At 39.5% G+C, this 15,368-nt stretch overlaps 4 protein-coding genes and 1 pseudogene across 4 annotated transcripts; 3 read left to right on the top strand and 2 right to left on the bottom strand.

The window, feature by feature from the left end:
* Positions 1-356: 356 nt before the first annotated feature.
* Positions 357-4,525, top strand: LOC137729362 (polyadenylate-binding protein 3). The gene is made up of 7 exons (XM_068468297.2): positions 357-877; positions 1,312-2,090; positions 2,245-2,322; positions 2,496-2,585; positions 3,196-3,492; positions 3,681-3,905; positions 4,015-4,525. Exons 1-7 carry the CDS (start codon positions 622-624, stop codon positions 4,231-4,233), a joined length of 1,944 nt encoding a protein of 647 aa, XP_068324398.2. The 5' UTR covers positions 357-621; the 3' UTR covers positions 4,234-4,525.
* Positions 4,526-4,663: 138 nt separating this feature from the next.
* LOC137727655 (uncharacterized) lies at positions 4,664-6,143 on the bottom strand (annotated as a pseudogene).
* A 615-nt stretch (positions 6,144-6,758) lies between these two features.
* Positions 6,759-8,469, top strand: LOC137729361 (uncharacterized). The gene is made up of 3 exons (XM_068468296.2): positions 6,759-7,106; positions 7,203-7,367; positions 8,137-8,469. Exons 1-3 carry the CDS (start codon positions 6,810-6,812, stop codon positions 8,233-8,235), a joined length of 561 nt encoding a protein of 186 aa, XP_068324397.1. The 5' UTR covers positions 6,759-6,809; the 3' UTR covers positions 8,236-8,469.
* A 1,127-nt stretch (positions 8,470-9,596) lies between these two features.
* Positions 9,597-14,974, top strand: LOC137730128 (DEAD-box ATP-dependent RNA helicase 39-like). The gene is made up of 9 exons (XM_088678805.1): positions 9,597-9,955; positions 10,368-10,463; positions 10,546-10,734; positions 10,876-11,016; positions 11,651-11,791; positions 12,203-12,345; positions 12,866-12,995; positions 13,116-13,162; positions 13,641-14,974. The coding sequence occupies exons 1-9, from the start codon at positions 9,827-9,829 to the stop codon at positions 14,122-14,124; spliced, it is 1,500 nt and encodes a 499-aa protein (XP_088534931.1). The 5' UTR covers positions 9,597-9,826; the 3' UTR covers positions 14,125-14,974.
* On the bottom strand, positions 13,545-14,740 carry LOC148693368 (uncharacterized). The gene has a single exon (XM_088678804.1). The coding sequence runs from the start codon at positions 14,738-14,740 to the stop codon at positions 14,384-14,386; it is 357 nt and encodes a 118-aa protein (XP_088534930.1). The 3' UTR covers positions 13,545-14,383.
* Positions 14,975-15,368: the final 394 nt, after the last annotated feature.

Raw genomic sequence — 15,368 nt, 5'->3', positions numbered from 1 at the left:
AAATATGAGGTTAGAGACATTGCTCTAATTGTTTTTATTGAACCAATTCTCACAGTTGTATATTGGGCATTGACCAACCAATTATCCATGATTTTTTTTATTTTTTTTTGTCAACGCCAATATTTTCCATGATGAAATATACAAAAAGGCACGTTCGGAAAATTAAAGAGACGTGTCCAAAAGCCCTGGCCAACCGTAACCAACAAAGTGGGCCATCACCAACTGCCGTAAAGCAAATAAAAAGCGCGACCGCATCTCACATAGAATGCCACGTCATCTACCGCACGCGCGCTTTCCCTACCTTAATCGTTACGAAGTCCCAACGCACCGCTTCGATTCACTCTCTCTCCGTATATATACCACTCTTCGTCTCTGCTTTCCACCCTCTCTCACTCCTCTCTCGCCCCTTCCTCCAGAGAAGAACAAAAATAAAAAATAAAAAAAATCCCCCGAAAATAAAATCTCCGTTTCATTTTTTCCCAAAAAATAAAATTCATTCCATTTATAGAGCAAGTGAAACCCTACTCATCACTCAAAATTCAAAGAATTCTCCGCGAACCCTAACCCCTGATTTCCCATTTTTCCCTATTTATTTGATTATTTATTCGATTTTCTTCTGCAATGGCGGCGGCGGTATCGGGTCCGGTGGCTCAACCAATGTCTCCGGCCGCTCAACAGGCGCCGCCTGTTGCGGCTCCATCGGTTTTCGGGAACGTGTCGCTGTACGTGGGCGATCTGGACCCGAGTGTGAACGAAGCGCAGCTGTACGATCTGTTCAACCAAATGGGGCAGATCGTTTCGATTCGGGTCTGTCGGGATCAGAGCCGAATGCAATCCCTCGGCTATGCCTACGTTAATTACGGCGATCCTCAGCACGGTCCGTTCTTTTCGTATTCTCGTAATCTGTCTCTGCGTTTGCCTGTTTGATTCAACACACAATGTCTGTCTTCTGTTTTTTTAATTTTGTTGTTTTAGTGTTCCGTGAATCTCATTTTTTTACTAATTTGAATTTTTTTTCTGTTATTGTTGTCTTATCGGATTTTGTTTCGTTTGTATAATAAAATGATATTTGTTTTGCGAATTTGTTGGAAGATTCTGTGATCGCATTGTTTATTGTCTGTGTTTGTCATTAAAAAATGCAAACAGATTGTTTAATCTTTTGTTTGTGTTTTGTGGATGAAGTTGTAGACTTGTATAGGATAAATTAAACTACTGAATATTTTATTACCCCTCCGTCTCCGTCATTTGGAAAAAAGTAAATTTTGTTTACTAGGAATTGATTTCTGTAATATTTTGCCGTGTAACTTGCAGCCGCTAATGCCCTGGAGGTTTTGAATTTTACTCCTATCAATGGGAAACCCATCAGGATTATGTACTCTCATCGTGATCCAAGCATTCGGAAGAGCGGAAAGGCCAATGTGTTCATTAAGAACCTGGACAAAAGTATTGATCATAAGGCGTTGTTGGACACTTTTTCAACCTTTGGCAACGTACTTTCTTGCAAGGTTGCACTTGATGGCAACGGTCAATCTAAAGGGTATGGGTTCGTACAGTATGACAATGAGGAATCTGCGCAGGAGGCGATCAAGAAGCTGAACAAAATGCTGATAAATGGAAAACTGGTTTATGTTGGATTGTTTCAACGAGGCCAGGAAAGGAATGGGCAAAATGGATCACCACATTTCACTAATGTTTATGTGAAGAATTTGTCAGAGACGACTACAGATGAAGACCTTAAGAAAACTTTTGGTGAGCATGGTAACATTACTAGTGCGGTTGTTATGAGGGATGGTTCTGGAAAGTCTAGATGTTTTGGTTTTGTTAACTTTGAGAAGCCAGAAGAAGCTGCTGCTGCAATTGAGAAGTTGAATGGGAGCACCGTTAGTGGTGACAAGGTTTTGTTTGTCGGGAGGGCTCAAAGGAAATCCGAGAGGGAGATGGAGTTGAGAGCTAAGTTTGAACAGGAAAGACTCAGTAGATTTGAGAAGCTACAAGGTGCTAATTTATATCTCAAAAATCTTGATGACACGGTAAATGATGAAAAACTAAAGGAGCTATTTTCTGAATTTGGAACAATAACATCGTGCAAGGTATATCTTATTTCAACTGTACTACTGGTTTGTCTTTCCTGATTATGTCTCCTTTGTAGGTCCTTTTCGAAAGGTTAGCTTTACTTGTTATTCCGAAGCTCTCCTAAAAAGTACTATATTAAAAAAAAAAATGTTAATTGTCTTTATTTTCAAGGTCATGCTTGATCACCAAGGGGTGAGCAAGGGTTCTGGATTTGTTGCATTTTCTACTCCGGAAGAAGCCAATAAAGCTGTAAGCTTTTTATTATATGCTGAATTCTTGGCACATCCTGCAATTCACCTTTTATCACATCTCCCTCCCCCACCCCACACCTCAACCCCCCCCCAACCCGCCCCAAAAAAAAAAAAAAAAAAAAAAAAAAAAACAGTTTTTGTGTTAATAACTTCCCTTTTTCTCTTCTTCAGTTGGCTGAGATGAGTGGCAAGATGATTGGACGGAAGCCTTTGTATGTTGCTGTGGCCCAACGCAAAGAAGAGCGCAAGGCTCGATTACAGGTAGTTTTCTTCGTTGCATCCTCCTTTTGTCGTTTTGGAATCTTTAACTTCTTGTAATGTAGAATTGTACTTGTACGTTCTCATTTGAGGATAAGAATTATATAGGCATCTTACGAAACCAATTATTACGAAATGGATCTAGATGGTGTGCTCACTTTGATTTCATTTTTCAGTGTTGTAATTTTACATGCCTCTGATACCTCCGATATATGGCATTTCTCTGCATTTATGATAGAAAGGATCTGCATAGGGCTCGTCATACTCAACTTTAGGAGAGGGGCTCTGCTTAAACATTTTGAGTCTGATTGTATTTTATATTTAAGTTTACAAAGTTGGTTTTCTTTTCTAAAGCTGATTAACTCCAATGTAAGGGGCGGAGTACAAACTTTACTATCTTATTTTTAGCTTTTTTCATCAGTTCTTGATTTTTTTATATATAATCTGAGCATCAACTTTCATTTTCTATTAGCTTTGGTGGTCCCAGATATTGGTTAGTCTGCACAGATTCTCTTTTTATTTTTCTTCTCGTGATAAACGGAAGCTTCAGTTGTTACTCATTTCCATTATTCCAAAGAAACATTACAGAGGTGACCTTTATCATTTTTTTCAGGCACGTTTTACCCAAATCCGAGCACCAGGTGGGATGTCACCATTGCCATCAGGAATTCCTGCATATCATCCTGGGGCACCTAGACTTGCCCCGCAACAACTGTATTTTGGTCAAGGTTCTGGCATTCTACCCCATCAGCCTGCTGGTTATGGCTTCCAGCAGCAGCTAGTGCCTGGCATGCGCCCGGGCGTTGGTCCAAACTTCATTATGCCGTACCACCTTCAGAGGCAAGGTCAACCTGGGCAGCGGATGGGTGTACGGCGAGGTGGGAACTTCCAACATGTGCAGCAGCAGCAGGTGCAATAGTTTCCTGATTTGGCATAGCAGCTTTCTTTTCATTTACTCAAAATTTCGATACCACTAATTGGTTGTGTAATTTAATTATCGATCATGATGCATTATATTACTACATCACCTGCTCAATAGTCACTATTGTCAGTTTTTTCTTTCACCTTCGATAATTTCTTACTCATCCATTATTTCAGTTACTGCACCGTAATTCCAATCAAGGCTTGAGATACATGGGCAATGCACGGAATGGAGTGGACCCATCTTTGGCTCCTCAAGGTCTTGTGGGTCCAATGATGCCTTTGCCACTTGATGGTGCAGGGCTGCCTATGTCTCCTAATGATATCCATCGTTCTGGGCCGTTGCCAACGTCAACACTTGCTTCTGCTTTAGCTTCTGCTACCCCAGAGAATCAGCGTTTGGTATGTTCTTTAACCCTCTTGTTATTACTCCTTCAACTTGTGTTGCGTTTTGTGCCATCTGTGTTTTTGTTCTAGACTCACTAATTATTATTGTGTTTGAAAATTGCAGATGCTGGGTGAACAACTATATCCACTTGTTGAGCGGATAGAGCCTGAGAACACGGCTAAGGTGACTGGGATGTTGCTAGAGATGGACCAGACGGAAGTTCTCCATCTGATCGAGTCTCCAGATGCCTTGAAGAACAAGGTAGCTGAGGCAATGGATGTTCTGCGTACAGCTGCAACGAAGTCTGACGTTACTGATCAGCTTGGTGCATTGGATGAATGAGTGAATCTCCCTCCATTGCATTTTTGGGTACTAAGGCCATGTTAACTTTGCATTGGTAGTCGGATATTTTTTTTTCAGAAGAGTATTGATAGGTATCTGGTTTATTTTGCGGGATTTACGTGGCAACTCAAATGCTTAATTTTTTTAGGCTTGAGGGATTGAAGGACCTAAGGTTGCTAGGCGTTTGTTCAGCGTCCTTCATTTTTCTTAGACTTATTTTGACAATTTTGAATTTAAGATATCAGTTTGATTATTATCACTATCTTTATCAATATTATTTATCATTTGTTACGCTTTTTTTTAGTTTTGATCATTTTATTGTTGTTGAGAGGCAAAGGGGATATTTGCCAATGAATTAAAGCGGAAAGTTGTCGTAAACCTTTACTTGGACATTTTTACATTGTCTTAAGTGATTCAAAGACATAACTCAGGGTTTTGAGACAACGTCTCATCGTTTGCACTTATGGTCTCATAGTTTGTTGTTGTCTTGTCGATTTCATTGCCGCATTGGCCAGCATTATCTGCAGATTTTCTCCTACTATTGTGTCGCAAGCCATAATCGCCATCATCGTCTTGGGTTTACATAGTAGTGTAGCCTTTGTAGCCTGACATGTTCTTCTCGGTTCCTGCTCATCTCTCGTTATAAAATGCCCTTGTACTTTGAACTCTCCTCCGTGATTGTCAGCTCGCACTTGACCTGCTCCGCGTCTGCCATTCAAATGCATTCAAGTTAATCATACTCTGATGGATGATCCTTCTACCTACGCACTGGTACTCCTTTGTGGAAGGGAGATGACATGTTAGTTGAAATTCCTCGTAGAGAAAACTGGTTTGTGATTACGCGGCTCATCCACACCATATTTGTTCAGCTTTGGTTTCTTCCACAACTCCGCTGGAAACTCAGTTACAATCCCAGGCTCAAAACCATAACCTGCACCGAAACCAATCAACTGATAAAACTCGTTACAATCCCCCCATCACATTTCCTGCTTCGTCTTTGTCATCATGTTGGCGCCCTAATTACCTTCCTTAGAATCCAGGTACTGGGTCCTATCAGTTCGTTCTTTCTTCGCGGTCTCTTGCGAGCAATCGGCAGAAACAAGGGTATCTTGTTCTTGTTGCTTCTGTTGTTGGTGTTGGGTTTGATGGGCGGACTGGCGCGACATGTTGGAGGACTGGACGAAGAGGCGGAGGCCTTTCGCCATGGGACCTTGAGCAAAGATTTGGCGGATTAACTGCTTCTGATTGAAGACGACGTATGCCCATTTATTGCTTTTGTTCCTCTGCTTCACCTGCAAATTTAATCAGCATTGGTTGTGGGATCCATTTTACAGTGAACTTCAACAATCCGAAAAATATATTTTGTAAGTTTTATTCATACATCATGTATGCAAAAATTCAATTTCATCCTAATTCATTTGCTCATTAAATTGTTACAACATATGTGTGTGTATGTCTGTACGGTGGAGCATTGGCAGCACTGAACTACGATGAATATGGGGTCATGTTCTTATCTCTCTGATTTCGGGTTCCACAAGTCGATGTGGAAATTTTTTTTTGTTTTTTTTCAAACAAAATTTTTTAAATTAAATATTAGATTAACTATTCATGAGGTTCGAACTTATGCTGTTATATAAGATCTCAAGATCTTTCTACTCTTGCGGTAAAAACTTACTTGCAGTTGATGAGGGATTTTGATGTTTCTGAAATTTTTGGAGGCGATTTGATTTGGGGTTTCGGCCGCAAACTTTGGAGATTCAAATCGGGTTTTGAGGCCAATTCTTATTATTTTGTTTATTTTTTATTTTTAAAAGGTTCTCGTTGCTGATATGGAGAGTACCTCCAAAACGGGCTGGCCGGCCCAATCCTGAAGGTACAGGTTACAAGTTACAACTTACGAGGGGTACCATAATTTCTTTTTGTTTTTTTATACAAGAGCTCCATGATTAAATCTTCTACACCATGTGAAATTTCTATGGCCTCGCATGATATATATTAATTTTATGATAATAAAATTAAGAAAAGATAATAAATGCATATTAATCATTTATTAGGATCATAAAAAGGTCTATTTAATTTTAGATGTAAAAGATTTAATCTGAATCTTAATGAGATCTTAAAGAAGTAAATTTTTTCATACGTTTTTTTTTTTTACGAGTGAATAATTGAAATTTAACTAATTGAGATTTATTCGTGCACATATTGAAGCTGCCAAAAGAGCTTATAACTTTCTATCATTGGGCGAGCCTTAAATTTAGAAACTTTTAGTATAATGGAAGTACGAACATACTGAATATTATAATACAAATAATTAAAGAGAATTGTTATTAACATTCTAAAAATTTTATTTGGCAGACTCAATTTTCCATAATGAAAGAAAATACACTTGTTTAAAGTGTAAAATGAAAATTTTAAAATGTTAATAACAATTCTTTAATTCTTTTTAGAGTACATTAATATTTTTACATAAAAAATAAAAAATACAAATGATTAAATCCTTAAAAAAATGTAACGACTTGTATTGGAAGGCGTGCCAATAAAGTTGGAAAGGAATCCTCAAAGTAAACGCCGCCACCATGTCCTTGGACTCTCACATAGAGAGGGTCCTCTGGACTCCCGACCAAATCGCCGCCCGTGTTTCCGACCTCGCCGCGCAAATCTCCGCCGACTTCTCCCTCTCCCAACCCCCTGCCCTCGTAGGCGTCGCCACCGGCGCCTTTCTCTTCCTCGCCGACTTGGCCCGCCAAATCCCCCTCCCCGTCACCGTCGACTTCATCCGCGCCGAATCCTACGGCTCCGGGACCCTGTCCAATGGCGCCCCCACGATTTCCTTGGACTTGAAGGTCGACGTCACCGGCCGCCACGTCGTCCTGGTACGCCCTCCTTCCTTACCCTATTCTCTGTAAGACTCTTAACAGTTATAGTTGTGCACGTTGTTCTTAAATGCGACGCCGTTTGGTGTGTTTTAGGTTGAGGACATTGTGGATACAGGAAGCACAATTGAGCGTCTGATTGCACACATGGAATCGAAGGGCGCTTCGTCTGTCTCGGTCTGCACGTTTCTGGATAAACCATCGAGACGGAAGGTTCATTTTCAGCTTCTCAGCAACGGGAAATTCTACCGCGGTTTCGAGGTTTATATACGTTTCTTCTTTCCTCTTTTTAGTCTTTAGTTGAATGTTGCAACAAGTTATATTACTCTGCAAAAATGTTTACATTCCTAATAGAATCTACCATCGATGCGTAATTTAGAAAATTCCGATGCATTCGTAATATATGATCGACTCTTTCACTCTTTACTTTTTTGCTATTAATCTTCCTTCGTTATTCAACAAGTTGTTCCAAAATCTCAAAGTCGCAAAACAAAAGGTGGGGGTGGGCTATCGGTTTAATTAGAATCACAACTTTGTATCCTAAACCAACAAACAAATAATAATAATAATGCTTTGTTGGGTTGATCGTCCCTATTCGGCAACAAATAATAATAATAATGCTTTGTTGGGTTGATCGTCCCTATTCGGCCTTTATTAGTTCTTGCTTAAAAAAGTTACAAAATCATTACCTATTTATGAGAACTTTCCTTTGTGTGTGTAGGATATCTCTAATTAAGTACTTGAATCCGACACGTTTTTCATCCTTTTCATCACGTAGAGGTGACTGAGATACTCTATGATCTAACGGCTGAGAATTTATATATTGTGGAATCATCTTATTGATTTCCCCATGTAGAACTGTTAGAAGTTCTGAAAATGAACTTGAATTGAAGTTATGTGCTCTTTGCAAGTGTCGGTCTTGTATGCCTGAGTATTGCAGGTGAGCTTTTGTATTGTTTCTTGTGTATTTTTTGGGCTTTGGAAATTGACTTATACGCTGTCAAACTTATCTGTTTATTTGTATCGGCAGTGTCCAGATTACTTTGTTGTGGGCTACGGAATGGACTTTGATGAACGTTACAGGAACTTGCCGTACATTGGTGTATTGAAGCCCGAGCTGTATAAGTGATTTGATTTTAGCTGCCACGACGAGGAAAGTAATTTATTGTTAACGTTTGGAAGTGATCAGATATGGAGATGATTGGTGTTACTTTGGAGCATGTACTTCATTCGATATTTGAACAAGGTGTAGCTGGTTCAAATACGTGAACACGGTTACTGAATATACGATGTTTGAACAAAGTGTTGCTGGTTCAAGTACATGAACCTGCTTACGGAATATATATTTCACCATTTTAGACTACATACGTTTGCACCCATTAATTCTGCACTGACATTTCCTTTTCTTCCTAACCTTTAATGCTGTGGCATCGTGCTGCGAAGGCCGGTTTTCATCTTTTCTTCTTAGGAACTGTTGGCTGCTTCCTACAGAAGGAAGTACTGATTTTTACTCGAAACTGTTCTGTGTTCTTATTAATACCCATCAAGTTATCAACGGCGGGACCACGGTGTTGCGCTGGTTATGAGCAGTTGCTTCCTACAGAAGCACTCTGAAACGGGACTTCAACTGTTCGTGCCAGTTAAATTTACGATCTCATTCTACTAATTTTCCTTACTATGTACAGGAGGTGAATAAGCTTTTGGTAAATTTTTATAGGGTTTTTATCATGTTTAGTCTCTGAAATTGAACGTTCCAATCGAAATCCATCAATTTGGTTCCTGAAAATAGGTTTGCAACTCAATTTGGTCATTCTGTCAGCTTTTATGTTAGTGTGCTGATATGACACACAAGTGGTTCTCATGTAGACCACTTAAATTTCCTCCAACAAAAAAAACCAAAAAGCTATCAGAACAACTAAATTGATTTGCAAGACTCATTTTCAGGGTATTCCAGAGACCATTTTGATTGGAAGGTTAGAGACCAATTGTGACTGTTGCCGCCAAAAGAAAAATTGACTAAAACAATCATAAATCAGTTCCTCAAATAATATTAACTAATCAAATATAGACGACATAATAATTAAATATCGACAATTATATGCCCGAATTAGGCTGAATCGGATTCAGCTTGGCTTGAGTTGGATTCTTGCATACCCAAATTAGGCCGAATCGGATTCACCTTGGACACCTTCCAACCCGCTCCATCTGGTTTCGGGGTTTATCTTGTCAGGCGACCATGAGAAGGTTTTGTGGCATAGTTGATAGTTACCCATCATTTCTAAGAGAACCATAACCAAAATTTGCATTGCAAGGAAAACGCCATGGGAGGAGTATCAAGAACTCTCCTCACTTTCTCTCTCTCCTCAAACCTTTTCGCCTTATCACGTCTCCCTGCCTCCAAACGCTTCTCTCTCATCAAACCCACCAGGGTTTAGGCCTCTTTGCACCTCCACCACCACCAGCCCCGCCGGCACGGTTGATTTTGATGACGAAGTGAACCAACCGTTGAAGCGCACTCGTTGCTTCTCGAGAGGCTGCGGCTGAGGCACCTCAAGAGCAATGCCAAGCCACAAGCCAAAACCGACTGCGGAAATTCAATTGGGGATGCCCAGAGGCAGAGTGATGAGGGGTTGGGGAGGTCGGAGAACAGGAAGAAGAGGGAGGTTGGGAGTTTTGGGGAGTTGGGTGTGAGCGAGGAGGTCATTGCGGCGGTGAGAGAGATGGGAATTGAGGTTCCCACTGAAATTCAGAGCATTGGGATTCCGGCGGTGTTGGAAGGGAAGACTGTGGTCTTGGGTTCTCACACTGGCTCTGGCAAGACTCTGGCTTACATATTGCCTCTTGCCCAGGTACTTTTTCTTTGCTGCTTCTTTCAAGATTCAAATGGAACTGTTTTTCGATTACTTTTTGCAATGTGGGTTTGTTGAAGTTGTAGTAAAGCGCTGGAATGATTAGTTGTGTTCAAACTTTATTTCGATTGTGTTTTCTCACCATGTAAGCTGTAATTTACATGTGTTATCTTAGGAGCCACCTTACGTATCAGGTTGGATTGTGATTCTTTAGGTTGCTTAGATTCTACCTGCTTGTACTGTCGGCAATTTTTAGAAGCAACTCAAACAAATTCTAATAGATTAAGCTATTTATCAAGGACAAAATGGAAATCGTGAGCGAGTGTGATGCGTTATGTTGATGTTGCCTACTCTTGCCTGTGTTGTAATTAGAATTAATCAGAGGAGTGCTGATACTCTGGGAATTTTGTAGCTGTTGAGAAAGGATGAGGCTGAAGGTGGTATTCAAATGAAGCCCAGGCGTCCTAGAGCTGTTGTGCTATGCCCCACAAGGGAGCTGTCTGAGCAGGTTCTTATACATTGTTATTCAGAATTTAGAACCACCACCTGTGGACTATGCATTTTCTATTGACATCTGGTCTGTTTTGTAGGTTTTTCGTGTTTCCAAGTTTGTCAGCCACCATGCAAGATTCAGGTCTACTATGGTAAGTGGCGGTGGTCGGTTGAGACCCCAGGAGGATTTATTGAATAACCCAATTGAAATGGTAGTTGGTACCCCTGGCAGGGTTCTCCAACATATTGAGGATGGCAACTTTGTTTACGGTGACATCAAACATGTGGTATGTTTATTCGTTTATTTAGTTTTTTCTATTAGAGTGTTGGTAGATAATATGGTCATTTTAAATTGTTATCTTTGATGAAGAAAAACATACCCTAGTAAGTTGTTGGTGCACTTTGTGATGTTGGTAATCGCTTATCAGGTATTGGATGAGGCAGATACCATGTTTGATCGTGGCTTTGGTCCAGACATTCGCAAGTTTCTTGTCCCATTAAAACATCGTGCATCGAAACCCGGAGGGCGAGGGTTCCAAACTGTTTTGGTCTCAGCAACAATGACAAAGGTCCGGTTACTTGCATTTCATTTTATTTAACAAGAAGCTAAATTTATAAGTAGGAAAAATAGACTCCAATTGAAAGTGAATTGTTCCTTCCCCATTGTCACTAAGGAACTCTTTGTATTGTTGAAAAGCTTATTTGGCTTGTTTATATTTTTCTCATAAAAATATAAAAGTATTTCATGAAAAATGAAATCCAGTTCGCATACTGACATCACTCTACAGCTATATTTGTATTTCTTTCTGATATTTTTGGGTTTCAATACCTATTAATTTATTCTTACAGGACCAAGTTTAACCATGTAATTTTACTTTATCATGCTACCAAATAAGGGCCAGGTTTAGGAATGGGCCAAGCCAACCAATGAGCTGAGCCAAGCCGAGCTAAAACCTTTGAAAAATTATTCAAACTTAGGCTGAACATCTTGATATTCGGCTCGAATTGGCTTACTTACACTCCTATGACATATAGTAATAGAGTTATCCTCTGAACATATCTCTTAGTTGAGCTGTTGGAATTTTTCAGACGATCGCTTATGACAATGTTATATACCTTTGACAATTGTAATCTGGATAATATCTTGTGCACAAATTGTGTCTTCTATGAAGTCAGTCACTTGACCCTTATGATATTTTTCAGGCAGTGCAAAACCTGATTGATGAGGAGTTCCAAGGAATATTACACTTGTGCACATCCTCACTGCATAAAAAGATTGCATCTGCACGTCATGATTTCGTTAAAATTTCAGGTGCGGAGAACAAGCTGGAATCACTTCTACGGGTCTAATTCTGCGATACCCTTTTTCTTTGAGCGCTTTACTTATCAAGTAGTAGTTGTGTCTCATGATGCCTACATGTACGGTGGCCATAAAGTTAATCTAGCTGAAGTGGTTGCTAAACGCATGGTGTAACTGAAACGAATCCGGGAATTGTGGCGACAGAGGGTACTGTGGGGGTATTGAGGAGAGAAAGAGGGGGAAGTTGTATGTGGGAGTGAAAGAATAGGGACTAAAATGAGGAGTTTGGGCAGGGACCATTGGTGATAAAAATGCGGGAAGTTATTTTATCACTATTGGTTTTTATGCATTTCATCTTGGCTTACTGATGAAGGTTTTCTACATGAATAGAGCATGGCTCGATATTGCAGTGGTCTAACAATAAAATACTAATGTGGATTTTGGGGTAAATGCAGGTTCTGGAGCCAAGTTTAGCAAAGGGAAATAGAATAATGGTGTTCTGTAACACATTAGCTTCCAGCCGTGCTGTGGATCACTTTCTCAATAAAAATCAGATCTCTACTGTCAATTATCATGGTGAGGTGCCAGCAGAACAAAGGTGAGACAATAAAAAGTACTCTCTCTCTCTCTCTCTCTCTCTCTCTCTCTCTCTCTCTCTCTCATAATACCCTTGTACTTGTATTGTTATTTTCACTTTAGAAAGAGTCCATACTGTTGTTGTTTTATTTCTATTTTTTCTTTGTTCATGCTACAAGCATGATTTTTTTATCTGTTGCTTTTGTTTTGTTTGAGTAGAGTTTGGTTGTTTTTATCATTACAAAGTCAAAGTTTAAGCTGTATGAATTTTGGTTTCATTTTTCTCTTGTTTTCTTCCTTTCATTCCCCTTTTTATGTTAAAAGCATCTATACACATCTAAAAAAATCTGTTTTCTTGCTATACAGTTTGGAAACGTAGCGTACTGTGAATCTGGAACATTGATTAGTTTGCTTCTTGCCTGAATGTGTGGCCCAGACACACAAGTGCATACAATTTCATACACACACTTAAAATTAATGTACATTACTAGTGTTCAGTATTAGTGCTTAGCCTGACGGCTTTCTTCTAACAACTCATACAGGGTTGAAAACCTCATAAAGTTTAAGAGCAACGATGGAGATTGCCCTACATTGGTATGCACAGACCTGGCTGCAAGGGGACTGGACTTGGATGTAGACTATGTTATAATGTTTGATTTTCCTTTGAACTCTGTAAGCATCAGATATCTGCTCTTCGTTTCAATGTTAAATAATGTGCTATCGTATGTAGGACTTCTATATCTTTCCTTTTTCTTTTTTGGAATCTAACCTTCACCCTTATTTGACCGTTAGATTGACTACCTTCATCGTACAGGAACAACTGCTCGTATGTGCAAAAGGCACACATTCATTTTCTGTTTGCATTTTTATTTAGTTTCCTTTTTAGAATTACAAGGAATGCACATCTCTACCACACTTAGGTGAGTCTTTTTTCCTATTTGTGCTTGAATCTACCAACTTCATTCACAAAAGTTGAATCGATTGAAGATGAGGAATCTTAACATGATATTGAATAAATAAAACAGGGAAATTATTGACAGTATTCCATTGTAAGATTAGTTTTCGTTTACATAATACAACAAAGAGGAAAAGGAAAGGAATAAGAAACCACAAGTCTTGTGTAAATTCTTGAGTGCTCCCCTTTCCGAAAGGCCACATGACTTTCTGTATCTGTATCTGTATCTCTCAAAGATTGAATATACGTTGGAGTAATTCTCATAGTTTGTGACAATCTATTTTTTATTTTCTTTGTTTGGTTACACTTCATGCTTTAGACTTCAGTGTAATATTCTCAAAATCAAATCATTCTTGTAATGCATGGAAAGTGACGAGTTTGGTTGCTAAGAAGAACCTCATGTTAGCGAACCGAATTGAGGAAGCAATAAAGAAGAATGAAAGCTTAGAATCTCTCAGCGTAGACAGCATCAAGAGGGAAATTGCCTGTACGCGAATTACTCCGCAGAATGGAAAGAATGTAAAACTGGTGAGAGTCTCAAATCAGAAAAACAAGAGCAGGCCAGCATTTGCTCCTGCAAAATCTGCAAAACCATCTTTCCAGTCATCGAAGTCGGTAAAGCCCTCCAGAGCAAGCAGCTTGAAAAGAGCTCCTTCCAGTGCAAGCAACTCAAGAAAAGCTCCTTCCAGTGCAAGCAGCTCGAGAAAAGCCTCTTTTAGTGAGAAGAGGCAACCAGAAGGCAGAAGATCCAATACAGTTAAATCAACGCCCTCGAAGTTGAGTGTGGTTGGGTTTAGGGGTCGGGATTCTTGGTCTAATAAGAAAGAATCGTTGGCGTTGAGCTGATTGTAGACCAAATTTTAGATATAAACTATCTTGTAATATTTAAATCTTGAATGTTCTTTGCCAAAAAAAATGTTGGCAGTCTTGCCGTGGTTCTCGATATCAAGAGCAGGCCAGAATCCCTGAAAATCGCCCATTAGGTTAAATACTGAATTGTGTTATAAGTTGTCACGTAATACATCGATATCACTGGTTTGAAGGACAAGGAAAGAAAAGAAAAAAAAGGAGGTATTGATGACGCCGGAGGTTTTGGAAGCCTTGTTTACTTCCAGGTTAAACGAGGAGTCTTGTCAGGCTTGACGATGTTGCCCTCAGCGTCGTAGATTATGACACCTGAAAAATCTGGTAGCTGGCACTTTCCACCCATGAGTATGTTCTTCTGCCAGACCGAGTCTTCTTCCTGCTCATCACTACTTGCATCATAGTTTCCAGGCTGAACATGTTGGACAACAGGACCATCGTCAAAGAAGTCTGTGCAAGCATTCCACTGGCGGCGCCATCTACGCGAATGAGAAGCACACATGAGCAACGCCACGGCACAAAATGCGAGGGTCATCGCTGCCAGACCGGCTTGAAATGTGGGCGGTAGGGAGAGTGCCGAAAGAAGCTTGCGAGCCATGATGAAGTTGAGGATGGAATTTGGGTATGGAGTTGCTATTGTCTCACAGTTTTATATAGGGCAACAGGAGAGGAGTATAGTAGTTGAAATTGGAGGATTTGTTAGGGTTTATATGTTGTGTGGTTTTGGTAATCTTTTGACCTCCATTGTTCGTTGATATTTTGGTGAGTTTAGGTTACAAACTTATCTACTAAACTTTGTTGTTTTGGTGATTTTAATTTTAAGATTTGGCTATTTAATGGAATCACCATTTCGACAGTTTAGGTTTAGGGTTAGGGTCTAGGGTTTAATACTATCACTAGGAAAATGAGGATCCTCAGGCGAGGATCCTTTTCCCCATCACCTTGTATACTTATATCCATAGGGTTTAATACAAGCTACAGGTCAATTAATATAATAAAGGGAAATGCTAGTGAAATTTTCATTTAATCTTGACTCTAAATTTTATTTTGAAAATTTTCCTAATGATCCAAATCGGTTATTTTCGATGTCCATTTTTAAAGATCATTGATGAGAAAATAAAATGAACGTGAAATTGTTTAGTCATTTCATCGTTTGGTCTTATAAGGATTAATTCAAGCCGAGCCAATTTAATTTAGTGTCTAAAACTAGTCTATTTTAAAACAAC

The sequence above is a fragment of the Pyrus communis genome, chromosome 10 (assembly GCF_041283825.1).
Source record: "Pyrus communis isolate YQ-2024b chromosome 10, ASM4128382v1, whole genome shotgun sequence".
In the NCBI taxonomy this organism is placed as follows: domain Eukaryota; kingdom Viridiplantae; phylum Streptophyta; class Magnoliopsida; order Rosales; family Rosaceae; genus Pyrus; species Pyrus communis.
This window is presented reverse-complemented; position numbering and strand designations above follow the sequence as displayed.

What these genes read in the sequence shown, in the direction of transcription:
- LOC148693368 (XM_088678804.1), bottom strand. Translation starts at nt 14,740, where the DNA reads ATGGCTCGCAAGCTTCTTTCGGCACTCTCCCTACCGCCCACATTTCAA.
- LOC137729362 (XM_068468297.2), top strand. Translation starts at nt 622, where the DNA reads ATGGCGGCGGCGGTATCGGGTCCGGTGGCTCAACCAATGTCTCCGGCC. An exon ending in TTACGGCGATCCTCAGCACG is followed by an intron (nt 878 to 1,311) that starts GTCCGTTCTTTT and finishes TGTAACTTGCAG; the next exon opens with CCGCTAATGCCCTGGAGGTT. An exon ending in AACATGTGCAGCAGCAGCAG is followed by an intron (nt 3,493 to 3,680) that starts GTGCAATAGTTT and finishes CCATTATTTCAG; the next exon opens with TTACTGCACCGTAATTCCAA.
- LOC137729361 (XM_068468296.2), top strand. Translation starts at nt 6,810, where the DNA reads ATGTCCTTGGACTCTCACATAGAGAGGGTCCTCTGGACTCCCGACCAA. An exon ending in CCGGCCGCCACGTCGTCCTG is followed by an intron (nt 7,107 to 7,202) that starts GTACGCCCTCCT and finishes GGTGTGTTTTAG; the next exon opens with GTTGAGGACATTGTGGATAC. An exon ending in AATTCTACCGCGGTTTCGAG is followed by an intron (nt 7,368 to 8,136) that starts GTTTATATACGT and finishes TTGTATCGGCAG; the next exon opens with TGTCCAGATTACTTTGTTGT.
- LOC137730128 (XM_088678805.1), top strand. Translation starts at nt 9,827, where the DNA reads ATGGGAATTGAGGTTCCCACTGAAATTCAGAGCATTGGGATTCCGGCG. An exon ending in GAGGTGCCAGCAGAACAAAG is followed by an intron (nt 12,346 to 12,865) that starts GTGAGACAATAA and finishes CAACTCATACAG; the next exon opens with GGTTGAAAACCTCATAAAGT. An exon ending in ACTGCTCGTATGTGCAAAAG is followed by an intron (nt 13,163 to 13,640) that starts GCACACATTCAT and finishes TTCTTGTAATGC; the next exon opens with ATGGAAAGTGACGAGTTTGG.